Raw genomic sequence first — 26,502 nt, forward strand, 5'->3', positions numbered from 1 at the left:
CATTGACTTTCATTGAAAGTTAAATCAGTTTTCTCTTTCTATCTTTTCTATCTGTTAAGTAGCTTTTTTAGATATACATGTTTTTCATTGAATAGTGATAATATACGTCTTCTGTTTAACAAACAGGAATCGCTGTTTCCTATTAAATAATATTTAGGTTTAAGAACAAACATTAACACATTTACCAAACATTACACAGTGAATAAGACCTACAGTACCAGTCAAAAGTCTGCACACACCTCTTTGCATTCAACGTTTTCTAAATTGTAGATTCATATTAAAGACGTGAAAACAATTAAGGGACACGTATTAAATGATATTAGGTAGTAAAAAAAAATGTTTGTCCTTCACAATCCCCTGATCTGAACCTGACATATTCTGGTTTGTTTAACACTTTTTATTTACAGAATAGTTCAGCAGGTGTTCCTGTATAGCTTTAATAATGCCTTGTAAAAATAATAAAAAGAAAAACAACACATTGAATAAAAAGGCATTGTGATCAAAGGAACTATTTATTGGTTTAGTCATTTGTTTATCTATTCCTTATTTTATGTTATTCAATTTATTTCATTATTATTTCCATTTGCAATGTCTGTGTGAATTACACTAACTGCTTGATTCATTTATACAATAATAATAATAATAATAATAATAATAATAATAATAATAATAATAATAATAATAATAATAATAATAATAATAATAATAATACAGACACATTTCTGATGAATTACCAAAAAAGAATTAAAAGAATTATTGGGCTTTATATTCTCTGTTGTTTTGTTGTTTTGCAAATAAATAAAGATATCATAAAACATACAGGTTGGGTGCAGATTAATGTGTAAAATTAGTAATCTTGTATGACTGAACAAGAAGATTTTTATGAAAAAAAAAACATGGAAAATCCCAATAATATTGGAAATAATAAGGTAAAATGTGTGTTATTTAATTATTACACAGAATCTTTTTTTTTTTTTTGACCGCAACTACGTCACCGACGTTCTAATGCGTGCACGCCACCGTGTGTTCGGAGGTCTCGCGGAGAAGCGGCTCGTTCGTGTCAGACAAACAAACGGAGCAGCGGGAGCTTCACGGGCTAAACCATGGTGAACGTGAAGAAGCGGAAAGGTCGGGTGGTCATCGACTCCGACTCGGAGGACAGTGCCAGCGACGACAATCTCGACCAGGTAAGAACCGTAGGTCCATATCCAGCCCGGGTTCTGCCCGGAGCAAGAGAGAACCGAGCTAGCGGCTAACCTGGCTAACCCAGCTAGCTGGAGCTGCGCTAGCGCCGTTAGCGGGGAGCTAAAACCTGGGCCTGCGGAAGGGTTACACCAGAACAGCTTTACCGTCTGTTTACAGACCCGCTTTACTGTAATATCTCCTGTTTTTATTCTCAGTTAGAGGAAAGACGCGGTTTTACACTGGGCTGAAAGGGCTGGCTAGCGAGTTAGCGTGTAGCAGCTAACGCTGGAGGTGTTGAGTAGCGTAGTGATGTAGTTCAGAGGCTGTAAACACCAACGTGGGAAGCTATCCGGTCGAATACTGTTTAATATTACTTACAGAGTTTTTAACACACATTTAATCTATTCATAGTTAAAGTTACTGTATATTATAGGCTATAAATAAACCCCTCATCTTCTCTAAGTCTTTATTTGGCTAGAGTAGCTAGCGTTAGGCTAAGTTAATGTTAGGTCCATTCTATCCATGTGCGGTGTTTGCTTTTTGCATGTAATTTTTCCAAGGCGAATAACATACAGGCAAGTTGTCTCGATATATATGTGTTTGTTTGTGGATTTACTAGATAATAGAATTAGTGGATAAGTTTTAATAAGTTTTCCAACAGTGTCCCTCAGACTGCATTTAGTTCCAGTATGAGCATTCTGCCTATGTTTTCAATCTGAGTTGATCATTTTCAATAGTAAAAGTGCTCCCTCTTTAACCAGAAAGCTTTTCGAACTGATAAACATTTGCGTTTTATGCTTATTTCAGTGATGTCTGCAGTGTGTAACACACATTTAAGTCTGTAATCAAAGAATTGCAGGTTATAATCAACCCCAGCAGTCTCTGGGAGTAAATGAGGTCAAATCTGCTTGTGTGTGAAAATCTCAGGTTTATCATTTAAGCATACACACTCACTCTAAAAAATCTTTTTAACGAGAAAGCCTTTGCTCCCTGGCTTTGAGCTTTTTTGTTGTTGTTGTTGTTGTTGTTTTGTTGTAAACTAATTTTATCATGGATTATTGCATGTGATTTTTCTAAGGCGAATAACAAAACACACAGGAAAGTTAGGTATATGTGTGTGTATGTGGATTTACTAGATAATAGTTAGTGGATAAGTTGTAACCGGTTGCTCAACAGTCTCTTTCAGACCTCATTCAGTTCTGATATGAGCATTCTGCCCCTATTTAAACCCTGAGTTGATGGTTTAAATAGTCAAAAATTCTCCCTCTGTAACCAAAAAGCTTTTCGAAACTGATACAGTTGTGTTTTTCTAATTTCAGTGATGTGTAGTGTGTGTGTGTAACCCATTTACTTTCTCTAGTTGAATAATAATAACAATAGGTAATAATCAAACCCAACACTAAATGATATGAAATGAGGTCAGTTCTCATGAAAATCGCAGGTCATCATTTAAGCATACTCACTCACTCAAAACCGGCTTCTAGCTTTGTGTTGTGTTGTTGTGAGCTAATTTTATCCTGGCAGTTGAGATGGAGCAGAGCCGCAATCACTGCCATAAGTACCAGTGGATTAGCCAAAGTCTTTCTAATAAACCAGGAGTGGATTGACCCCTGTGCTGTGATCATCACTATCACTTTCATCGCCTACATACATATATATATATAACAGTGGTTTAGATCTACAACATAACCTTAACTTAACTTAAGTTGCAATAATTGAGTGTTTGCGCTGATTCCTGCGGAAACAGTGTCAACACTTCTTCTGGTGAGAATCGACACTAGATTGCTTTAGGGGTTTGATTTTGGTCAGCCACAGGAGAGCATTAGTGTGGTCAGGCACTGATGCTGGATGATGCATCTTGGTGTGCTCTCCAGCAGTTATTTACACTGATTATATATATATATATATATATATATATATATATATATATATATATATATATATATATATATATATATATATACATACACTGCTCAAAAAAATAAAGGGAACACTCAAATAACACATCCTAGATCTGAATGAATGAAATATTCTCATTGAATACTTTGTTCTGTACAAAGTTGAATGTGCTGACAACAAAATCACACAAAAATCATTAATGGAAATCAAATTTATTAACCAATGGAGGCCTGGATTTGGAGCCACACACAAAATTAAAGTGAAAAAACACACTACAGGCTGATCCAACTTTAATGTAATGTCCTTAAAACAAGTCAAAATGAGGCTCAGTATTGTGTGTGGCCTCCACGTGCCTGTATGACCTCCCTACAACGCCTGGGCATGCTCCTGATGAGGTGGCGGATGGTCTCCTGAGGGATCTCCTCCCAGACCTGGACTAAAGCATCCGCCAACTCCTGGACAGTCTGTGGTGCAACGTGACGTTGGTGGATGGAGCGAGACATGATGTCCCAGATGTGCTCAATTGGATTCAGGTCTGGGGAACGGGCGGGCCAGTCCATAGCTTCAATGCCTTCATCTTGCAGGAACTGCTGACACACTCTAGCCACATGAGGTCTAGCATTGTCCTGCATTAGGAGGAACCCAGGGCCAACCACACCAGCATATGGTCTCACAAGGGGTCTGAGGATCTCATCTCGGTACCTAATGGCAGTCAGGCTACCTCTGGTGAGCACATGGAGGGCTGTGCGGCCCTCCAAAGAAATGCCACCCCACACCATTACTGACCCACTGCCAAACCGGTCATGCTGAAGGATGTTGCAGGCAGCAGACCGCTCTCCACGGCGTCTCCAGACTCTGTCACGTCTGTCATGTGCTCAGTGTGAACCTGCTTTCATCTGTGAAGAGCACAAGGCGCCAGTGGCGAATTTGCCAATCCTGGTGTTCTCTGGCAAATGCCAAGCGTCCTGCACGGTGTTGGGCTGTGAGCACAACCCCCATCTGTGGACGTCGGGCCCTCATACCATCCTCATGGAGTCGGTTTCTAACCGTTTGTGCAGACACATGCACATTTGTGGCCTGCTGGAGGTCATTTTGCAGGGCTCTGGCAGTGCTCCTCCTGTTCCTTCTTGCACAAAGGCGGAGGTAGCGGTCCTGCTGCTGGGTTGTTGCCCTCCTACGGCCTCCTCCACGTCTCCTGGTGTACTGGCCTGTCCCCTGGTAGCGCCTCCAGCCTCTGGACACTACGCTGACAGACACAGCAAACCTTCTTGCCACAGCTCGCATTGATGTGCCATCCTGGATGAGCTGCACTACCTGAGCCACTTGTGTGGGTTGTAGAGTCCGTCTCATGCTACCACGAGTGTGAAAGCACCACCAACATTCAAAACTGACCAAAACATCAGCCAGACAGCATAGGTTCTGAGAAGTGGTCTGTGGTCCCCACCTGCAGAACCACTCCTTTATTGAGTGTGTCTTGCTAATTGCCAATAATTTCCACCTGTTGTCTATTCCATTTGCACAACAGCAGGTGAAATTGATTGTCAATCAGTGTTGCTTCCTAAGTGGACAGTTTAATTTCACAGAAGTTTGATTTACTTGGAGTTATATTGTGTTATTTGAGTGTTCCCTTTATTTTTTTGAGCAGTGTATCTAATTTTTTGCAAGTAAATTCCCCAGATGACAATTTTATTTGAAAGTTGCAAGAAATGTTGTCAGTAGTTTATAGAATAAATAATATTAAGTCCATTCATCACAGAGGTATAAAAATAAATATGTTAAACTAAATTACTTTATTTTGAATTATGACATATTTAAGCTTGTGATTTCCAAAAAGTAAAAAGCAGTGCAAGAAATTGTCTTCTGTACTGTTGTCTTCTAGGAGCTTTTGTCCCTGGCTAAAAGAAAGAGGGTAGACTCAGAAGAACAGGAGGAACCTGTCAGTAAACCAGCAGCATCTTCAGACTCTGAAACCTCTGACAGTGGAGATGAGGTAAAGTAGCATCAATCATGTTTGTTCTTGGTTTATTTTACTTAATTTTTGTACTTGTAATTTACTTTATTTTAATTTAAGTGAGCTACAAATTAAATCAAAAGGACCTTTGCTTTGTTAGTTTATTTGTTTGTGGTCATATTATAGATCTTTGTAGATCATTATTTTCTGCCTATTCTAAAAAATGCTTCCATTTAATTGAAATTACTAATAGTATGTGCCGTTTATTGGGTTTAAATCATTGAGAAATGTAACAACTGTAGTTGCGATTTAAATGCAATTCATTGTGCAGCTCTAATGTTTCAGTGGTCTTTGTGTTGTATATTAGTGGACTGTTGGAGGCACTAAAGCTAAAAAGAAGGTGAAGCCCGGTAAAGGAGCAGAAAAGAAGAATGCCACAAAAAAGAGGCTCAACAAGGCAGCTTCGTCAGGCAGCTCAGATGGAGACAGCTCAATGGAGAGTTCAGCACCAGAGGAGGGTAAGTGAGAAACACACTACATTCAGATTAGCAACAAAAATCTATCCAAACTTCTTAAATATACATATATATATAGATAATAAACGTTTTTTCTGACCTTGTATGTATATTTGTTGTGTTGTTAAATAATGATAATAAATGTAATGTATGTTATATAATGGTATGTTGTATGTTCCTTAAACAATTACAGCATTAGTACAGAGAAAGTTTAGTTTATTAAAAATGCTGCATATCAATCATTTAGAAACTAGAACCTTGAAAGTGTTGAAAATGTAAACACTTGCAAATTAGCAAAAAAATTGCTAATGTTTTCTGATCCACACAGGTGAGGTGTCTGACTCTGAGAGCAACAGCTCCTCTTCAAGCTCTGATTCAGACTCGTCTTCAGAGGATGAAGTGTTCAGGGACGGGTACGGAGATGATCTCATGGGAGATGAAGAGGACCGGGCACGTTTGGAACAGATGACTGAGAAAGAAAGAGAGCAGGAGCTCTTTAATCGTATTGAGAAGAGAGAGGTGCTCAAACGGAGGTGAGGAGATGCTCTAGTTTCTGAACATATGAGACTCACTTTGACGGGGTGAAATGATGAACTGCATGAAGGAAAGAATAAATAATATTCTGTTGTCCCCTCTCTGCCACACAGGTTTGAAATCAAGCAGAAACTGAAGACTGCGAAAAAGAAGGAAAAGGAAGAGAAGAAGAAGAAACAGGAGGAGGAGCAGGAGAAGAAAAAGCAGTCTCAGGTCACAGACACTCAGGTGGTGAGTAAAACATCCTGACTAGTGCTAAGAGTGTAACTCATGCTGAAGTGCAGCATGTTTTAAGCAGGGTTTCCATTTAGATTGTGTTCTACATATTTGAAGGTTTTTTGAAAAGTCTGTTGATGATATCTGTCAAATCACGTTTTTTTTTAACAGTAGTTATTGGCCATATTGAAGGGCAGGAAGTAAGAAGTCTGGCTTGAGATAATTTCTTTTGATTTAACAATTTGTGTAGGTGATGTCCCATAATAAAGAGAGACGATCCAAGAGAGATGAGAAGCTGGACAAGAAATCCCAGGCAATGGAGGAGCTTAAAGCAGAGCGTGAAAAGAAGAAAAACAGAACGGGTATGGCTTGAGACAAAGGTTTTAAATGTTTTTTTTATTTTATATATCTCTTAAAAGCCCTTTCTAACTGTTGAAATTCAACCTTACAGCCGAGCTTTTGGCCAAAAGGCAGCCACTGAAGACTAGCGAGGTCTACTCTGATGATGAAGAGGAGGAAGAGGAAGATGACGATAAGTCCTCAGTAAAGAGTGACCGCAGCTCAAGATCGTCATCCTTCGACGAAGAGGAGGAGTGAGTACTATTGCCCTAACTGATGCCACTCACAATGGCTTTGTTTTCAGTGCTGAGTAGAAACGTTTTATTAATCTTAGAAGTACTTTTGTCATCTTCTACCTGTCTGGTTACATCAGTTGCCCTAAAAAACCTTCAGATCCATTACATTCTTGTGCTTTTTTTTGTCCTAGGAAAGAGGAGGCTCCTCCTAAGTCTCAGCCAGTGTCGTTGCCAGAGGAGCTGAACCGGGTCCGTCTATCACGGCACAAGCTGGAGCGCTGGTGTCACATGCCCTTCTTTGCCAAAACAGTCACTGGCTGTTTTGTACGGATTGGCATTGGCAACTGTAGCAGTAAACCTGTTTACCGGGTATGTAGTTAAAGATGTCATTTTCCTAGAAAGCATGTCATACTTGCTCATTTTGAAAATCAACCACCATTGCCTGCATTGGTTAATAATAAAAAAACTTGATTAAGGTTTAAATTGAGCTTTTATGCTATGTGGCATTGGTTGTATTTTAAAAGTTTGCTGCTTTGTTCACTCATTTGCTACCAGGTGGCCGAAATTGTTGATGTAGTTGAAACAGCAAAAGTCTACCAGCTTGGAACCACAAGAACCAACAAGGGTCTACAGTTACGGTAAACTACCACTTGTTTAGAGCTTGTCTGGTCTGGACTTTCCTTTTGTCTGTGTTCTGACTGTGTGATTTTACATCTTTTAAAGGCATGGAAATGACACTCGAGTCTTCCGGCTGGAGTTTGTATCCAATCAGGAATTCACAGAAAATGAGTTCATGAAATGGAAAGATGCGGTGAGTCTTAAAAAAAAAACCCTCTGTCTTTTCTGTTTACTTTAAATGCAAATAGAAATAGAAGTGTGCTTTGAATGTTCTCTAACTATGGAATTTGTTGCTCTGCAGATGATTCTTGCTGGAATGCAGATTCCTACTCTCGATGAGATCACCAAAAAAGAGCAGTCTATCAAAGAGGCCCTCAACTATAAATTTAACGACAAAGACATTGAGGATGTGAGAACTAGCCTTGTTAAACACATTGTTTCACATTGCTGATTAATCAAATCTTTGAAAAAAAATCAACCTTTTAAACCTTTCTTAAAATTTTGCTTCATTAACAGATTGTTAAAGAAAAGGATAGATTCCGAAAGGCACCGCCAAACTACGCCATGAAGAAAACCCAACTCCTCAAAGAAAAGGTGAGCCATGTATATTAATACAATATTGACAATATAAGACAATATTGCACATTGTATTTGTTTATGTATCTCTTGTTTTTAAGCTACATTAAATGGGGGGGGAAACATTTAATTTGAAGAATCCGTTGTATATAATTAATGTAATTTAAATTGACTTGCGGTTGTTAATATAAAATGTTGCTAGAATGACCAGCCTACTCTAAAATACAGGATATGGCACTCTGAATGATAAAATTGCCTGTATAAAATTTGGAACATGTAGCTTTGTCTTAATAGTGTCTTTTTGTTATTACCTTACTTTAAAAAAAATATTAAAACATTAGTTTTGATCTATATCACCCAGCCACCCAGTGTTACATATGGAAGATAAATGTGTGCACATTTCACTGCATTGTATAAAAGCAAACTTGTGTGTTCCTGTAGGCGATGGCTGAGGACAATGGGGATGGCGACAAGGTGAAGCTGTTGCAGGATCAGCTGAATGAACTGGAGGAGAGGGCTGAAGCATTAGACAGACAGAGAACTAAGAGCATCTCTGCCATTAGGTGAGTATTTATTTATATATATGTAATGCACAAAATGACCAAAACAATATATTCAAACACAAAATGTCACACAGCAATGTATTTACAATAACCTGCATTGAAAGTACTCTTCCACATGATTTCTGCAATTACACATTCTCAGGTCTCCAACTTCACAAAACATACAGGCTGTTGCTTTAAATCTGTGTATTGTTCATTTATTATCACTCATCATTTTTCCTCCAATTCTTTTTTTTTTCTTCTACTTTTCATCTCAGTTACATCAACCAGAGGAACCGTAGCTGGAATATTGTGGAGTCTGAAAAGGCTCTAGTGGTATGTACACGCTTAGCCCTTTATGTACTTTGTTTACTTGTAGCCCTGTAAATCAGTAAAACTGAGTTTAACAGTACTGTTCTTTTCATAGGCTGAGGGTCAGAACTCTAAGAACCAGCAGATGGACCCTTTCACAAGAAGACAGTGCAAACCAACTATGGTGTCCAATGTAAGACGTGCTCCTCACTCCTCATCTTTGTAATATTAGCACTGTGCAGTTTGTGTATTTGTTAGAGACCTCTTAACCAATTTGTTTAACCACAGTATTGAGCCATATAGTCTTAATATATGTGTTCTTTCACATTGATAAGTCAGTATATTCATTTATTTTTCATTTTTTCTTTTTTCAACAGGCTAGGGATCCCTCTGTCCACGCTGCTATCCTCGCCCATCTTAATCAGAAATACGGTTCAGGCTCTGGTGGTGCAGATAACTCTCAGCAGGGCAACAAACAGGTAAGCCAGAGACACTTCCACACACATACTAATATGCTCAAAAGCTGAAAATACAAGAATTGATCCATAAATATAGCTAGATAGATTGAGCCGTCCACTACTTTGATCCACTTAATTTTCCTTCAAATTGTTGACACACTGTCACTGTGCTGAAGACTCTCAGTCTCTATCTGTCGCCTGCTTGCTCACTCTTTCACTCATGTGCGTGCGCATACTTTTTTTTTTTTTTCCAGGTTGTTACAGGTAGAAAACATTTATTTCCTCAATTAAAGCTGTTTAACTCAATAACTCAGTACATTATAACATTCTAATTTAAAAGGCATCAAAACTACCCTGACATTATACAGGATCTGTATAATATGAGCTCTAGTCTGCCAGGTGTAAAACACACTATTCTATTATTACTATTTCAGGGTAATAGTAGCATTTTAAAATTCATAATTCGGGGCGCCGCGTGGTCCAGCGGTCTAAAGCGCTGCCACTATGAGCGGGAGGTCGCCCGTTCAAACCCCCATTCATGCAGCTTTGCCGTCAAAGTGCCTGCGCTCAGAGGGAGCACTATTGGCCCTGCTCCCGTCCGGGTGGGTATCCCCACATCACTCCTAGGGTGATGTCCACAGCACAGGGCGTCTGTGAGCTGATGTACTGGAAACGCGCTGCTGCGCTTTCCTCCGAATGCGCTGGCTGCTCGGCAATGCTGCATCAGCAGCAGCTCGAAAAGAAGCGGTGGCTGACTTCACATGTATCGAAGGAGGCATGTGCTAGTCTTCACTCTCCTGGTGTGTTGGGGCATTACTAGTGATAGGGGGAGTCTTAATGAGTGGGTTGGGTAATTGGCCGTGTAAATTGGGGAAAAATTAGAAATAAAATCACTTTCAAAGTTGTCAGGTCTGTAGATGTCTGTAGATTTTACCACACACTTATAGTAGAAACTGATGTGTGATTTGTGTGTTAAATGCAGGGACAGAGCAACCCAAAAGATAAAGATGCTTCAAAACCAACCAGCGACCTCTCAGAGGACCTGTTCAAAGTTCATGACTTTGATGTCAAAATCGACCTTCAAGTTCCTAACGCTGGTAAGTGTTTGTGTATTGCAGATGTGTTTTTTTCCTTATAGTTTATTAGACTCATATCTAGTGGAAAGGGCCGCATCTGTAGCAGATTGGGGCCATGTCTAATAGCAAAAAAGAGGGAGGAGCTGTTTCTCTGCACAGTTATAAATGTTAAGTTATTGTCTTTTTTTTCCCACTGGTTACGGTTTCCTTTAATCCAGTTTGTAATAACTGTTTCTGTTCTTCCACCTTTCAGAGGCAAAGTCTTTGTCAGTCAGCTCCAACTCTCTGCCTGTGAAGGACGGAGCTCCTCGCCGCTCACTCAACCTGGAGGACTACAAAAAGAGACGAGGCCTCATCTGACCACCTCCTTATTCCCATCCCATCCTCCTCCTCCTCCTCCTCCTCATCCTTTCGCTACCCCTGCTCCATCTCCTCCTGCATGTCTTGGCAAACTGCACCAGGGAACGAGACGGCTGAAGCAAAACACCTCCACCCCATTTTGTCAGTGAGAGTGTGTGCGTGTGTATGTGCGTGTGTATGTGCGTGTGTTTGTGTGTGTGTTTGCGTGTATGAGAGAGGGAGAAAGATGTGTGTGTATGTGTGTGTGTATGTATGGTCCATGCCGTGTACTTGTGCAGTTATGTGCGCAAGCATTGTTAAAGTCAGAGAAAACATGACCGCTTCATGAAATATGACTATTTTGATTGTTTTTCTTTACAGGCTCACTTTTTAGGGAGGGAATTGTCCACTGGTTTATTTACAGAGTAATACTCAACAATGTTCCTTCCTCTTTAGTCTTGCCCTTGTTGTTTTTTTCTGTTTTTGAGCAATGAAATGTCTGTTTTCATCACAGTCTTCAGAGGTGATTTGATTTTTATATCTAACCAGCCTTTGGAGCAGTCTGAACGTGTGAATGATCGTGTTAAAGAAGGACACTATCTCATTTAAATACGGACATTTGGAGGACTTTTTATGAGTGCATTTTTCCCTCACAATCTTTTTAGCCATCAGTGTGGAAACTTGAGACTCAGTTTCTGCTCAATCTGAACATTTGAGGATCATCTGAAGAACAAGACTAATAATGACATTACACTCCTCTAATGGATAAAACCTGCTCATCTTTTTTTCCCCCTTTTTTTTTTTTGGAACAAATAAGAAACAAGTGGAACGAATACCTCTTTTTGTGGGAAAATACAGAGATAAATATGGAGATCAGTTAATTTTTATTTTTTGTTTCTGATTTTATTTCTTTAGTTCTCTCTGTTTTCCCCTATAGAGCTGTGCTATTGACTATTGATCATTGGTTATTAATAATGTCCTTTAGTCTGTTCTCGTATTGATGTGGCATGCCTTGTAAATAAGATTTGGCCATTTGGGATGAGTGGCGAAATAAAGAAAGCACTGTTTCGTACATTGTGTGAGCTGGAACGTTTTTAAAAATACTCTTGAGGACTATCACTAAAATTAATGATTTCTTTGGAGTACTTCAGAACATAGTATATTTGGGCTGTTCTATATTGAAAAAATCAGTAGGCAAGTTTAACATATGATGAGTAGGTCATAAAAAATGAAAACTAAATTTCAGCAAAAAAGTTATAATATTTAATTCAATTTATCTTTTGTGATTTTGCACCTCCAGACTGGGGAACATGCCCACATTGCGACAATGATGAACCAAAAAGTATATACAGCTCTGGAAAAAAAATTAGACCACTTAAAAATGATGAGTTTCTTTGATTTTACCAAATTAAAAACCTCTTTAATATAACCCTGAATTTTGCACCAGGAGTGGCATAAAGTTTTCCAAAAGAAGGTGTAAGATTGGTGGAGCAGGACATGATGCCAGGATGCCTCAAAACTGTGATTAAAAGTCAAGTCAAGTCAAGTAGTTTAGGGTTATTTCACCAAATATTGAATTTAAACTTCAATTAAGTTTGGTTGCCTCTTTTTTAAATTGACATATACAATGTTTCTGTATTATTCTGGATTTATTGTATTGCTGTACATGTGTGACATTATTAATGAAGAGTAATGAGCCCTTCCCAGAAGAAGCCTTGGTAAAAATGTATACATACACAAAGCAACAAAATCAAATCATGCAGCTTCTGCTTCTCTCAAATACACACACACACACAATACAGAGAGCAGTTCTGGGTTTGTCAGTGTGGAAATGTTTATTAAAAGAAACCAGAAGAAATAAGAAATGCACTATATGGTACTGTAACAAAAATAGCCACCACTGATTAAAACTGAGTGAAGCCATTTGCCAGAGACAGTCTTCATTAAAACCCCCACATTTCTGTCCATGAATCCCATTAAATAAAAGCAAAACAATCTGTCTGCATATCTGCGTATCCCTCACCTAATGCAGTTTCAATACCATTTCCATAAATCCCACAGATTAAGATGAACCCAAATAGAGAAGGAGAAAACATGAAAATACGAGGAGAGATAGAGAGAGAGAGATGATGATGATGAAACTGTTCCACTGAACACCTGTGTGCACATGATCAGTACCAGTTCAGTCAGATTGCACATACTGTCAGCCATCCACCGTCTGACAGGCTGTATAGATTCATAGTTTCCTTTCCTTCTGTACATGTAGATCATCTGATACATATTTAATATACATAATAAATTCTTCTTCTTAATCTTCTATCTGCCGTCAGGATGTGATGATTGTGGATGCATCTCTGGTGTGTATGTCAACAGCACGATCATCACCCAGAGGTGCAGTAGTGCCTACACAGAGCGAGAGAGAAGCAGAGACAGAGAGACCAGCATGTTTGGATTTCTTTTTAAAACATTTTTATACACATTTACCTGCAAACAAATTTAATTAATAAAGAAAAAATCCAAATCTTTGATTCCAAAGCTTTAACCCCTTGAAAGGCCAGCATTTTTGTCAATTTTCATTTTAAGTTTTACACAAAAAAGATGTAATGTTTGTTAAGAAACGTTACTGAAAGTACTAATTTTAATAGAAAATATACTGAAAAAAACACTGAATATATAATAACTGAATACTGAAAATATAATATTGAAAATAAAATTAAAAAATATAAAATTGCAGCTATCCTGAACTTAACATTTTAAACATTTTAAACCTTTCAAAATAAATGTTTAAGTGATTAGGAATTAAACAGTTTGTGTCCTCCAAATCTTTACTTTCTTTATGGTAGTCAAGATTTTATGTCTAATTTGAAACATGCAGAATTTGGGTTGATTCCTATGAAGTGAATTTTGTGCCTAAACTGTAAACTGCCATTAAAATCTTGAGAATCAAAAGTAAGAAGTGTATGTTGCAAATTCAAAAAAGATAAAAAAACAGCAAATATATATTTTTAAATATACTTGAACTTGTTTGCTGTTGAAGCTGGCGGGGCGGCCGTGGAAGGTCTCAGACCAACTTAGAAGAAAAAAACTGAAGCAGAAGGAAAAGATATTCCAGAAGCAAAAGTCAATTAGCAGCAAAATCTACAAAATTCCACAGAAAATTCACAAAAGCACAAAAATGAAAGCAAAGACTGACTAAATACAAACTAAAATAATTTTCAAATAACTGCAAAGAAAAATAAAGTAACCTAGTATATTTAAAAATATATATATTTGCTATAATTTTTCTCTTTTGTATTTGCAACATACCCTTTTTCTTTGATTTTTTTTTACATTTTGATTGCGGACTATTTTTTTTACATAAAACTTTTGCCACAAATTTTAACTCCATAAATTCCTCTCACTAATCCAAAGTTATTAAGTGGAGTAGAGAGTAGACAGACAGCTGTTCTAAGTGTCCTCTCCAAAGAGTCTCTCCAAAGCCCTCAAAGTTTCAGAATGTATTTGTAACTTATTGTAACTTAATGTAATTTATTTTACTGCAGAGAAAAGTTTGTAGTTTTGTATCGTCTACACTTGTAGCCAGCAAACGGATCAAGGCCTGATAAGGGGTTTTTAAACAGTATTGTATTATTCACATACTTACATGCTGTTTTTACAAATCTAGTTACTGTTGCAGTGCAAAAAAAAAGTGTCCATTTTTTCTTGGTTGCATTTGTATGTTAATTCCATGATAAATGCAACAATAGAACTGCTCCAATTTTTTTTATGATTTTTATGGTTATGATAGATTTAGTCTTCTCCTTCTCCTCTCTCTTTTTTTTAAGCCAAGGTTTTTGTGTAACAGCAACAACATACATACAAAATCACTTCAAATCCACTTGGAGCTTCACTCACCATATAAACGATTACAAAGACTCTGGCTGCTGGGTAACGTCTGAGAAAGATCCCTAACCGGATACTGGGTAGAAAAAATAAATCAAATTCATTATGATCAAATTAAAGAGTTTTACTACACTCATATAAAAATATATGAACAGATCAGATTTAATTAAACATATAAATAGTATCAAGTCTCACCTGAAGCGATCTATGGTGCTAGCAGCTTCTCGCACTTTCCCGTACACCCCTGTCGCCGAGCTGTCGTGGTCACTGAACAGAACTGGAGTATTTCTTTGTCTTGCCCCTGTTTAAACCCAATAACAGTCAAACACATAACAGGTGATTTGATTATATGGATCACTGGACTTATATTCGATATATGTTCACATAATCAGGTATTGAAATAAGGTATGTGTAACATTGAGAAACAAAAAAAAAACACCCAACATGCTGACCTGGTCCCTCCACAGCTACCATGTTGATGTGCGGTCCGCTGCTCTGGCCACCCTGGACACTCTTGAGCTGCTGCTCCAGTCGCTCCAGCTGGAAGATGAGCGAGCTCTTCTCAGTACCCAGAGCCTCCAGCATGGTCTGCTTCTGGATCAGCGTCTCTGTGAGCTGGTGCAGGCGCCCCTCCAGCTCCGCCTGGCTGCTGTTGCTCAGAGCCTTATTGGTTAGCTGGAGAGGAAGAGAGAGGGAGTGAGGTGTGGATAAGTCAGCTTCAATTAAAATACAGTATAGTCCAAAAAAAAAAAAAAAATCAGTCTCTAACTTCACCTCATCTTCTTCTATAGTGAACATACAAAAACATACTGTAAACAGTGGTATAAGGGAATATGTTTATTTTGAAGTAACACAATAGAGCTCTAGCTCTAGTCTCATTATTAATAGGGCCTCTGGCTGAACCTTGGGGCCGGGGACTGTAGTTGGGTAAAAATGAAGTGCTCTGCTTGTGTAAAAGCCCTCCGCTTGTGAGCAGATTTTGGAATCGGGTAACTTAACTAAAACTAGTGAAATGGTTTTAGATCCTAATCTTGCCATATTTTCTTAATATTAGTATGTACTTGTGTAGTTAAAATAAAGGTAAAGATAGAGTTTAGATCGGGCCAAAAAAGTCCAGCCGGACCCAGCTGGTACACATTCTGCCTGAGCCCAACCCCACCTGCCCCATAAACTGTTTTTGTGAGTTTTAATACTAAAGCATTAAAATTGAGTTTTTAAAAAACATTTTCGGGCTGTTTCAATGAGCGAAATCTGTTCAGAATTATGTTAATTAACACTGCAACACTGAAGAAGCATAGACCTATCATTTGTCTACTCTAATATAATTAACAATGTTTAAGAATATAAAACACTTTCTGAACAAACAATTATTTTTGTTATTTGAAACATATAGCCTTGTGCAAAACACATAAAACAACAATAAGGCCACGCACTGCACACTCATTAAATCGAAATAGACCAAGAACAATAACATAATTTACAATGACTTTCCTCTACTCTAATATAATGAACAATGTTTTAGAATATAAAATACTTTCTGAACAAACTATTTTTTTTTATTATAGGCATGTAGCCATAGAGAAAAACACATAAAACAACAATAAGGCTATGCGTGGACAGGCGGAGGAGCTCACGTGTGCGCAGTGCACACTGTGCAGTTTCAGAGCTGCTTGATTATAATATTCTAACTTGTGCAACATTTTATTTAAAACACAGTTTAATTCGTTACTTTATTATACTTTACTATATACTTTACTATATCCAGCCTTAAGCTATATACTCTATTTGCACTACTGTTTTATACTATTTATACTGTCATTCCATCTCAATCACCATCAATATTGCACTATTGTCTTCCGTCTTACGTATGTTTATTGTGTCTTGTTGTATTGTACATATAGTGTCTCCCACTATATATTATATATCTATTTCTTTTTTTTTTTACTTATATTTATATATCTATTTCTCCCCCACACTACTGCACCTTGTTTTTGTCTCATGTATGTCTATTTGTGTCCCTGCTGTATTGTACCCATAGTGTCTCCCATTCTCTTTTATTATATCTATTATCTGTACTTGCTGTAAAATTGGGAAGGAGAGTAATGTAATTTCAATTCTCTGTATGTAGTGTACATATGCAGTATTGACAATAAAACTACTTAACTTGACTTAAGATTACCATGCCATAGCTTTATAGAAACCAAAAATAGCATAAAAAACAGAGCCTGACCCGGACTGAAAAAAGGGGTGAGAAACCGTTCAGGTAGGGTTTGGGCAGAGAATCTAAGCTCTACCTAAAGTTACCTGGTTCCTGAGTTTCTGGATCTCATCCTCTCGGTCCTTGATGCGACTCTGCAGTGAGCTTTTAGTGCGATGCTGTTCCTCCTCCACATACTGCAGCTCCTGTAACAAAAGGACAGTTCAAACTATATTATTCTACATACTGCACATAACAAAACTGCCCATAATACTGGGAATATGCTCTATTATTATTATCGACATAGTCATCATCATCTAATGCATTGTTAACACACACACACAAAAGTACCTGTTTACAGCGTTCCAGTTCTGCCTCCACCTCTTGTTTGGCTCTGCTCTGCTGTGCCTGTTGTTCCAGAAGATCCTGCTGCTGCTCTCTCCAGCTCTCAGCCTCCACCACAGCCTGGCTCTCCAACTCCTGCAGCAGAGAGAGCATAGAGTTAATGCACAAGGCCAAGAACCACAACATAAAATTAGAGCTGTGCCTTGACAGGAACATGGCGATACTATACTCCTTACTATACACAAAAGAACCACTGTCTGCTAACTACATTTCTACATTTGCAAATAAATTATTAATTAAAAAAAAAAACAATGTTGTGTTTTAGAGAATCAATTTAGTATCTAAAAATATAATATTGGGATGCTTTAATAAATCTATATTTTTACCCCCTGTCTGAATTATTGTCAAACCTAGCAAAAATGTTTATAGTTTAAATAGTTACCTTATTATTAAAGCAGAATTATGGCCTAATTACTTTAAATGTAATGCAGTATAATGGTCCGCTTTAAACGAATGCAACCTAATCCTCTATTGATGTGACACTGATACATACAGTTGTGGTCAAAAGTTTACATACACTTGTAAAAAAACATAATGTTATGGCTGTCTTGAGTTTTCAATAAGTTCTACAACTCTTATTTTTCTGTGATAGAGTGATCGGAACACATACATGTTTGTCACAAAAAACAGTCATAAAATTTGGTTCTTTCATAAATTTATTATGGGTCTGCTGAAAATGTCACCAAATCTGCTGGGTCAAAAATATACATACAGCAACATTAGTATTTGGTTACATGTCCCTTGGCCATTTTCACGGCAACTAGGCGCTTTTGGTAGCCATCCACAAGCTCCTGGCAAGCTTCAGGTCGAATGTTTGACCACTCTTCTTGACAGAATTGGTGCAGTTCAGCTAAATGTGATGGTTTTCTTGCATGAACCCGTTTCTTTAGCACTGTCCACATGTTCTCAATGGGGTTTAAGTCAGGACTTTGGGGAGGCCATTCTAAAACCTTAATTCTAGCCTGGTTTAGCCATTCCTTTACCACTTTTGATGTGTGTTTTGGGTCATTGTCTTGTTGGAACACCCAACTGCGCCCAAGACCCAACCTTCGGGCTGATGGTTTTAAGTTTTCCTGCAGAATTTGGAGGTAATCCTCCTTCTTCATTATCCCATTTACTTTCTGCAAAGAACCAGTTCTACTGGCAGCAAAACATCCCCAGAGCATAATACTACCACCACCATGCTTGACAGTAGGCATGGTGTTCCTGGGATTAAAGGCCTCACCTTTTCTCCTCCAAACATATTGCTGGGTGTTGTGGCCAAACAGCTCAATTTTTGTTTCGTCTGACCAGAGAACTTTCCTCCAGAAGGTTTTATCTTTGTCCATGTGATCAGCAGCAAACTTCAGCCGAGTCTTAAGGTGCCTTTTCTGGAGCAAGGGCTTCTTTCTTGCACGGCAGCCTCTCAGTCCATGGCGATGTAAAACACGCTTGACTGTGGAGACTGACACCTGTGTTCCATCAGCTTCCAAATCCTTGCAGACCTGCTTCTTGGTGATTCTTGGTTGACTCTTGACCATCCTGACCAATCTCCTCTCGGCAGCATGTGATAGCTTGCGTTTTCTTCCTGATCGTGGCAGTGACACAACTGTTCCATGCACTTTATACTTGCGTATAATTGTCTGCACAGTTGCTCTTGGGACCTGTAGCTGCTTTGAAATGGCTCCAAGTGACTTCCCTGACTTGTTCAAGTCAATAATTCGCTTTTTCAGATCCACACTGAGTTCCTTTGACTTTCCCATTGTAGCTTTTGTAGCTGAGTCTAATCACTGGGTCAAATGAGCCCTATTTAAATGGGCTCATGAGAAGTCAACAGCTGTAGTCAATCAGAATCACTTACAAGAAGTGACATGACATGAAGCTAATTTGATTGACACAACTCGCTACATCACCAAAATTGACAAATTTTGTTGCTGTATGTATATTTTTGACCCAGCAGATTTGGTGACATTTTCAGCAGACCCATAATAAATTTATGAAAGAACCAAATTTTATGACTGTTTTTTGTGACAAACATGTATGTGTTCCGATCACTCTATCACAGAAAAATAAGAGTTGTAGAACTTATTGAAAACTCAAGACAGCCATAACATTATGTTTTTTTACAAGTGTATGTAAACTTTTGACCACAACTGTATGTAAATATGTGTTTTGAATTCTGCACCTGAAATAACAATATGCTTCCTATTCAACAGGTGCTAATTCTTCATCAATCAGACAGTGAAATGCACAACAATGTCACAACCTTAAACACTGCATTCACTTTATTCAGAAGAACCTCTGGATCTATCCTCTGTAACTGATTTTGTGGGTGTGAGAGTTTGGAAGTGTATGTACCTGTATCTCTGAGCGGAGGCTCTGGATCTGAGCCTGCAGTTTCTGAATCTCCTCTCTCTGGAGCTCCTTCTCATGCCTTAACTCCTCCAGCTCCACTCCTGCTGCTCCTGCTCCTCCATCCAGCACATCTAAACCTGAGCTCTCCTTTAGGCTGCTGATCAGCTTTTCCTTAGACTAGAACAACAACAACAAGAGAGAGCTTACAACACACAGATTGTAAACTTGGTAAGTAGTACATAGTTTGAAAGTAAAAGATTAAAAACACACGTATGTTTTAGTGGTTTATATAAATATTTAAATAAAAATAAATAAACCTAAAAGGGCTGGTTTTCTGGACAGGGGTTAAGCCTATATGGGACTACACATTTCTTTTAATAGCAAATTTTTGTTCAGAATATTGGGTAGCGAAGGACTAGGTTTAATCCTTCCCCAGTTAGGTCATTTAAAAGTTTAAAATTTCTCAAAATATGATTGAAAATTTTGAATAAATTGAATGACTGTTTTAATGCAACTTTTAAAAAAATCGGATAGTCTAGATTGTGCACATCTTTACATATAGAAGCTGCCAGAGGGTAGATCTCATTTGATAAGACATTTGCTTCTGTCAGAAACCTGTAAAGAACTTTCATGTGATTTTCATATTTCACACCTTTCCTTTATTTAAATATAATGTTATGGTTATGTTTGCACTGTAAAAACTAAATATTGAAGTTGTAATAGGTAATTGCTCATATCTTTGAAGAATATGTAGAATATGTGCGCTTTGTATTAAATTAACAGGGTAGAGACGGTCTGATAAACTATGCAGCAAAAATACACTATATATCTGAAGTTTCAGTAATACAGGACTGGGATACACAACACTCATGTATTTATATTGTGTACTAGTAGAGGGCAGACAGAGAGCTGAGACCTGTAGGATGCGAGACGCTTTGTTTTTGTAGTCGTGCAGTTCCTGTTTGGCGTAGTCCGCAGCAGACCGAGAACTCTTGGCTTGCTGCTGGAGCTCCTCCGCTCTCTGCCTTTCCTCCGTCACCCTGCGCTCCGCACTGGTCAGTGACTCCGCCAGTGTCTGCCGCTCCGCCTCAATCTTTGCCAGCCGTGCTGCAAACTCGCTCTGACAGAAACAACACAAACTGAGATTGAGACTAGTTTACGAAGCTTGATTGCATTTCAATCTTTTTGTAATGCCCTGAAAAACAGTGTAATTAAATATACCCTCAGTATCCGGCCTACAGCAGTATCCAGTCTAGCCTCACCCAGTTATAAGTTATAAGAAAAGTCTAACTGAGGACTATTACTATTAGTACGATTACTAGTACATACTATGGTTTAAAATAACTGAAGTTGTAGTAATGACTCAAGCTTTTTACTCAAGTAAAATAGTAAAAGTACTGGTTTCAGAACTATTCAAAGTATAAAGTCAAAGTAATGTAAGGGACAAATGCTATTAAAAACAAAAGTTGTGGCCGAGCCACAGAATCCTTATATTTCTAAAAGCCATAAATACTATAATATTATATTAAAATGTAAAATAAATTAAAAAATCAGAGAACGCAGAGATGATGCAGATAACTAAACTAAAAACTCCTTTAAAATGCTGTACTTCAGCAGAGTGGCTGCTCCTTACAACCTGATTAGTAAAAATCATACACAAGGTGCACTTCATAAGGCCCACTGTCAATTTTTGGGAAAATTGAAGGATTTTAAGTAAGACTTATAGTGCGAACAAAATACGGTATAGATAACTACTTAAGTAAGGTAACAAAGTATTTGTACAGATTCCTGATGTAAAGTTTCTTTAATAACCTTTGGAGTAAGGGCCAAATTCCCCTGTTATTCTGTATGCATCAAGATATTTTCTTATTTCTGTGTACTTCTGCTGCTTTCGTGCAGCTTTAACTGCCTGTGTGTTTGGTGTATTTACCTGCATCTGCCTGTAGCTGTCCTGCTCCCGCTTAAGGGCTGCCTCAGACTCTCGGACACAGTCCTGCATCGTCTGCAGAGCTTGAGACTGCAGGCTGTTGCCCTCACTGTGATCCTGCAGGATCCTAACAGCCACAAACAGCAGCACAGATTTAGTGTTAAATATACCAACCTGAAACAATAGGTATAGCCTAAAGTCAAAGTCCTTTAATTTAGGAGACTAAATGAGTTTGTAAGAAAAATGTGAGTAAATGATGGCAGTGAATCTCTGCAGTGTAAGAAGTATTAGGACGTACCTGCTCCTCTCATTCTGAGCCTCCTCCAGAGCGGAGCTTCGGGCCTTCAGCAACTGATCTGCTTCATCCAGTCGCACCTTCAAAACGGCCAACTGAGCGTCCTTGGCCGACAGGGCTTCTGTGAGATCATCAACCTGAGACCGCAGATCCCTGACGGCACGATCTGTCCGGGACTGTTCTGAGTTCCACTTATCAGAACGAGCTCGAGCCTGGTTCAGCTCTGCAGATACGAGAGCAGAGGTTAATACCACAGCAGGATTGGACCAACAGATCTGAGCTCATGCTTTTTAAACTTGTTGATGTATGGACTGATCTTAAGTCTTGTGATATAACTTTGAGATGTGTAATAAGTACTGTAATGTCTACAATACATTTAACAGGACTGAGCCAGCTCCAGACATAAGCTTTAAAGTGTTGGAGGGAAAAATATAGGGAAAAAAAAGTATAAAATATAATAAGAATCACACAAGAATTACAATTACAAGAGCATTTTTGTGGAATAAGGAGTCATTATGTTTTACTTGTACAATACAATCTTTTCTTGTATAAAAGAAAGTGTACTTGAATAAAGTACATATCTCAAATTATACCACTGTCATAAGTGTAAATCTCTCTCACCCTCCTGCGTGTTTTTTGCTCTCTGGACGAGGGAGGCCATCTCCTGGTTGAGAGAGGTAACTTCGCTACGCAGAAGCTGGTTCTCCAGGCGCAAGTTGGACAGCACCTGTCCGACCTGCTCCTCAGGGGCTGCAGAATCCACCGTGACAGGTGGGGGGTCCAGGGCAGCAGCAAGTCCAGAGTCAGAGCTCTCTGGTGTATCACCTGCAGAAAGTAGAATGAAGAGGGGGAACTGAATTAGAAACACAACACACAGCCTGCCTGTGTCTGCCGACACTACTGTCATAAACCCCTGACTGCAATCATCAGCTTCTTTCACATCATGCCAACCCACATCTGCCACTTTGATATGGGCAGAGTGCAAAAAATATTTTGATAAAAAAATTATTTAAAAGAAGTGCCATAAGGCAATTTAAATCAGTGTAGAAGATTAAGCACACATATTTAACAAGTGGAGTCACTGCAGTGAGGCACTGGACAGGTGCCTAAGCACCCATTTTTTCCCCTTTATTTTTGCTATTGAAGCTCTTTAGTTCCAGTCAGTAACAGGAAATTGTACAAAATCCATTGCACCCAAAGATGCAGTAAACTGCCAGAGCCTTTGAACAAATAAACTAAATACTGAAAAAAATAAGTATTGTGTTATAAAAAACATATTGGTATACTGTAAAAGTATACTGTAAAAAAAAAAAAACTTTGGAAAGTTAAAATGCAGAAATAAAATCGGGACATACAGCACTGCTGCTGGACACTTAAACAACAGGGATGCTGTTTGTTCTTTTAATTTTCAATAGGAATACAAACACTTTTGCACATAATTTGAAATATGTGAGCAAACAGCAACAATCAGCCCAAAGTAACAATAGCCCATTTAGGTTGAGGTGACTAAACACCAATATGTTCGAATAATCAGTGTAAACCAAGCCTTTTTGGCAGTCAAGCAAATTTCTCTGATATGTTGTCACAGTTTAGTTGGTCCTAATAGGGCTCTCAAATAGCAAACATGTCCTACGTTACTGACTACATTTAAACAAATTTGGGTGTATTTTTGCTGAACAATTTGTTTAACTGTAGCTGCACTGCCAAAAACAGATGATGTAATCGCTTTACTAAGACTGCATAACCTGGCTCTGATGTAGGAAGATTAATCAGAACTATACACACAGCAAGGAAAAGACATAGAAAATGTATCTCTTTGGGTCAGGTTTTGGACTAAACTGCTGGTTATGCATGGTGGTACCTTGGCTGAAGTCTCGGGCAGAGCCGTCCTCAGTCTTGGCACTGTGCGTGCTGGCGCTGAGTGAGCTGAGGCTGGAGTTTCTGGACAGACCCCGTGTAGAAGGTGGGGTAGCTGGTGTCGAGGGGACACCCTGGGGAGCGGCAGTGACTGATCCAGCCATTACCTGTCCCTGAGCCAGACCTTCCATGCTCATCACACTGGACGATGTATCTCTCCTAGACTCCATTCTCTCACTTTGTGGTGGATCTGAGCTGTTCAGGAAGTCAAATAGGAGATCATCATCCACCTCAGGTTTTTTGGGCCTGACAAAATTGGAGGAGGCTCTAACAGAAGAGCTGCCACTGCCGGAAGGGGCAGAGCCCAGCTGAGTTGAGCTGTACACATTGGAAGTGCCGGCGAGCACAGTGGCTTTGGATTTCTTAATGTTCCCAGCTGCTGCAGAGATAAATCCATGTGTCTCCTGGTTGGAGGATGGACCAGGGTACTCATGCTGGGGCTGAAAAGAAGCCCTATAGCCTGCGGAACCCTGCTGAGCAAGAGGGTCAACAGAGTCCTCAGGGCTGTAGGATGACAGGGAGGATTTTCGAGTCGAATTTTTGGTCAGAGCTGTGGCTGCTCCCTGGTCCACTTTGTTTAAGAAGTCCTCGGCTCGGCCTGCCAGATCAGTGAACCAAGACATCCTGAGGGCTGAGAAGACAATAATTTGTGGTTACCAGACAAAGCCCGATTCTAATACTTGCATATTCTCTGATTCTTGTTAAACCTGCTACGTTTTAAAATGAGATGTTTTGCAATTACCTTTAGCAGCTAAAAGCAAGCCATCATGATTATGTCATCATCATCATGTCCTGTCTGTTAAATTGTCTCATCTGCTGTATTTATTGTAGTGTTATAGTTTTTCTGTTGCACTTTTTCGTACACTCTTTCACTTAATGTTTGTCTATTGTATTGTTGTTCTATGTTGCATCATGGTTCCGGAGAAACAGAGTTTCGTTACACTGTTTATCTGTACTCAGGTGTAATGACAATAAAAGCCTCTTGACTTGACTTGACATATTAACTAAGCCATTTGAAATGCATTGTTTTGTGATGTCAGAAAAAAACAACAAATTTACATGTCTCCAATGATTCAGCCAATCCCTTATTAGGTTTTACCATTGTTATTCTGATCTGTTTCAGCCTGGCTACATTTCTAAATGAGGCACAATACACTACAGCCAATCACTACAACTTACACATCAAAATATTCTCTATACTTATTGGTCAGAACTTTATAGGGCGGGACCAAGAAAGTAAATACAGGAAGAAGGTCCTGCCTCCTGGATCAGTGCATAATTCTGTGTAGTTTAACATGGAGCAAGATTTGTAACGTATTACATAGCTGTAGGAATTATCTACAGCTTTACTTTAAACTTTTAGAGTACACCTGACAACAGAGCTAAAAAATATTTTTGTTTGAACTTACTTGTCTAAGGAAGCTAAAGAACTAAAGAAAAAATATTAATAAAAATGAGAAGGTGTGTTGAACTTTTGCCTGATACTGTATATAATAACATAACATTAAGGCACTTATTCAAGCTGCCATTCATTTATCCTCTTGATAAAACTAAACAGATTTGTTGAACACCTGTCAACCTGTTTTAAACGACCTCTTACCAGTCATTACCCTCATTCAACACCACAGCCCTTACTGTTTCTTACATAATAAGAGTCCCTTGTCCTACCAATACAGTAACATAATTATCCATTATGATCTATTTGACTTGTCAAGTAAATAGCTACAGTATACAGAAGGTCGTTTATATCTTGGCTAGATAGGTTAGCTAAATCTGAATATATGATGTAGGCACACCCAAACCAGTCTAATTACAAGCTAGCTAAGGGTTAACAGGATTGTTCTGATTGTGCCATGGCACAACAGGACTCTTTAATCAATAACTAAGCAAACAATCAATATATCCAACTAGCTAAGCTGGCTAAATAACTAAACTCTAACGAAGAAATGGGGCAATCCTTCCAAAAACAGTTAATAATAAACATAATTTAAAAAAAAGTATTAGCTACATTAGCTAGCTAGGTTAACTACTCAACATACCAGCATAAACACTGTTAAATTACGATAACTTTAACAACTATAGAGTTAAACAATAGCTAGCTACTGTGTTTTATGACTTCATATTCAACAAATAAACGGCAGCAGCTTTAGAAATATAACGTTAGCTAAACTAGTTATAGTAGGTGAACTTGGTAAACAGAGCAGTCAGGGAGTCTTAGCCTAGCCTGGTTTAGCTTTAGCTTAGCTTCCCTCAGTGATGTGGATATTAAATGGTTTAATGTCGTACCTGAAGTGTTTCAGTTTATCTGAAGAGAGAGGCAGAACTCGTTTAAAGGCATTTTTCTCCAATAACTCGGGACCCAGCCCCACCCACTGTTATCCGCGGAACTCTGACAACAGCCAGCGCTAATGTTGTCATTCCTCTCCTATCAGCATCAGCTGAAATCCGGCTCTACGTGGCCCAGAGACGCGTTAAAGGACCGGAGCTCAGAGTGTGTTTACCGGGCAGGCAGAGCGCTGCTGCCCCCTACTGCTGCTGCCTAACCAGCTCCACCAACCAACACCACTCTAACACAGCAAAAATGCATTTAAAATTGCTAAGGAGATTTTTATAGTTAACTTTGTGTTAAAAGTTTTTTTTTCCTCAAAAATATTAAAGTTGCAAATAAATCGCAGATTTTATACAAATAAAATGAGCAGAAACAAACGAAGAGATTCCAAAAGCAGACAATATCTACAAAAATAGAAAG

At 38.6% G+C, this 26,502-nt stretch overlaps 2 protein-coding genes across 3 annotated transcripts; one reads left to right on the plus strand and one right to left on the minus strand.

The window, feature by feature from the left end:
- The first annotated feature begins 1,020 nt into the window (after positions 1-1,020).
- Positions 1,021-11,868, plus strand: rtf1 (RTF1 homolog, Paf1/RNA polymerase II complex component). The gene is made up of 18 exons (XM_022685088.2): positions 1,021-1,187; positions 4,964-5,074; positions 5,403-5,553; positions 5,879-6,083; positions 6,198-6,315; positions 6,551-6,662; positions 6,752-6,893; positions 7,067-7,244; positions 7,431-7,513; positions 7,599-7,686; positions 7,795-7,902; positions 8,010-8,087; positions 8,511-8,632; positions 8,890-8,947; positions 9,039-9,116; positions 9,301-9,402; positions 10,364-10,478; positions 10,711-11,868. The coding sequence occupies exons 1-18, from the start codon at positions 1,104-1,106 to the stop codon at positions 10,815-10,817; spliced, it is 2,040 nt and encodes a 679-aa protein (XP_022540809.1). The 5' UTR covers positions 1,021-1,103; the 3' UTR covers positions 10,818-11,868.
- Positions 11,869-12,605: 737 nt separating this feature from the next.
- Positions 12,606-26,235, minus strand: golga5 (golgin A5). Of its 2 annotated transcripts, none has more exons than XM_022685086.2 (13): positions 26,040-26,235; positions 23,698-24,384; positions 22,458-22,661; positions 21,840-22,059; positions 21,545-21,668; positions 20,531-20,734; positions 19,618-19,791; positions 17,227-17,355; positions 16,983-17,081; positions 15,131-15,353; positions 14,874-14,979; positions 14,691-14,754; positions 12,606-13,199 (listed from the first exon to the last, which is right to left on the minus strand). In XM_022685086.2, the coding sequence occupies exons 2-13, from the start codon at positions 24,374-24,376 to the stop codon at positions 13,113-13,115; spliced, it is 2,313 nt and encodes a 770-aa protein (XP_022540807.2). In that variant the 5' UTR covers positions 24,377-24,384; positions 26,040-26,235; the 3' UTR covers positions 12,606-13,112. The 2 variants fall into 2 exon arrangements, with proteins under 2 accessions (XP_022540807.2, XP_022540808.2); XM_022685087.2 differs by lacking the exon at positions 26,040-26,235 and adding an exon at positions 24,496-25,141.
- Between the last annotated feature and the right edge of the window lie 267 nt (positions 26,236-26,502).

Source organism: Astyanax mexicanus, chromosome 7 (genome assembly GCF_023375975.1).
Source record: "Astyanax mexicanus isolate ESR-SI-001 chromosome 7, AstMex3_surface, whole genome shotgun sequence".
NCBI classification, from domain to species: domain Eukaryota; kingdom Metazoa; phylum Chordata; class Actinopteri; order Characiformes; family Acestrorhamphidae; genus Astyanax; species Astyanax mexicanus.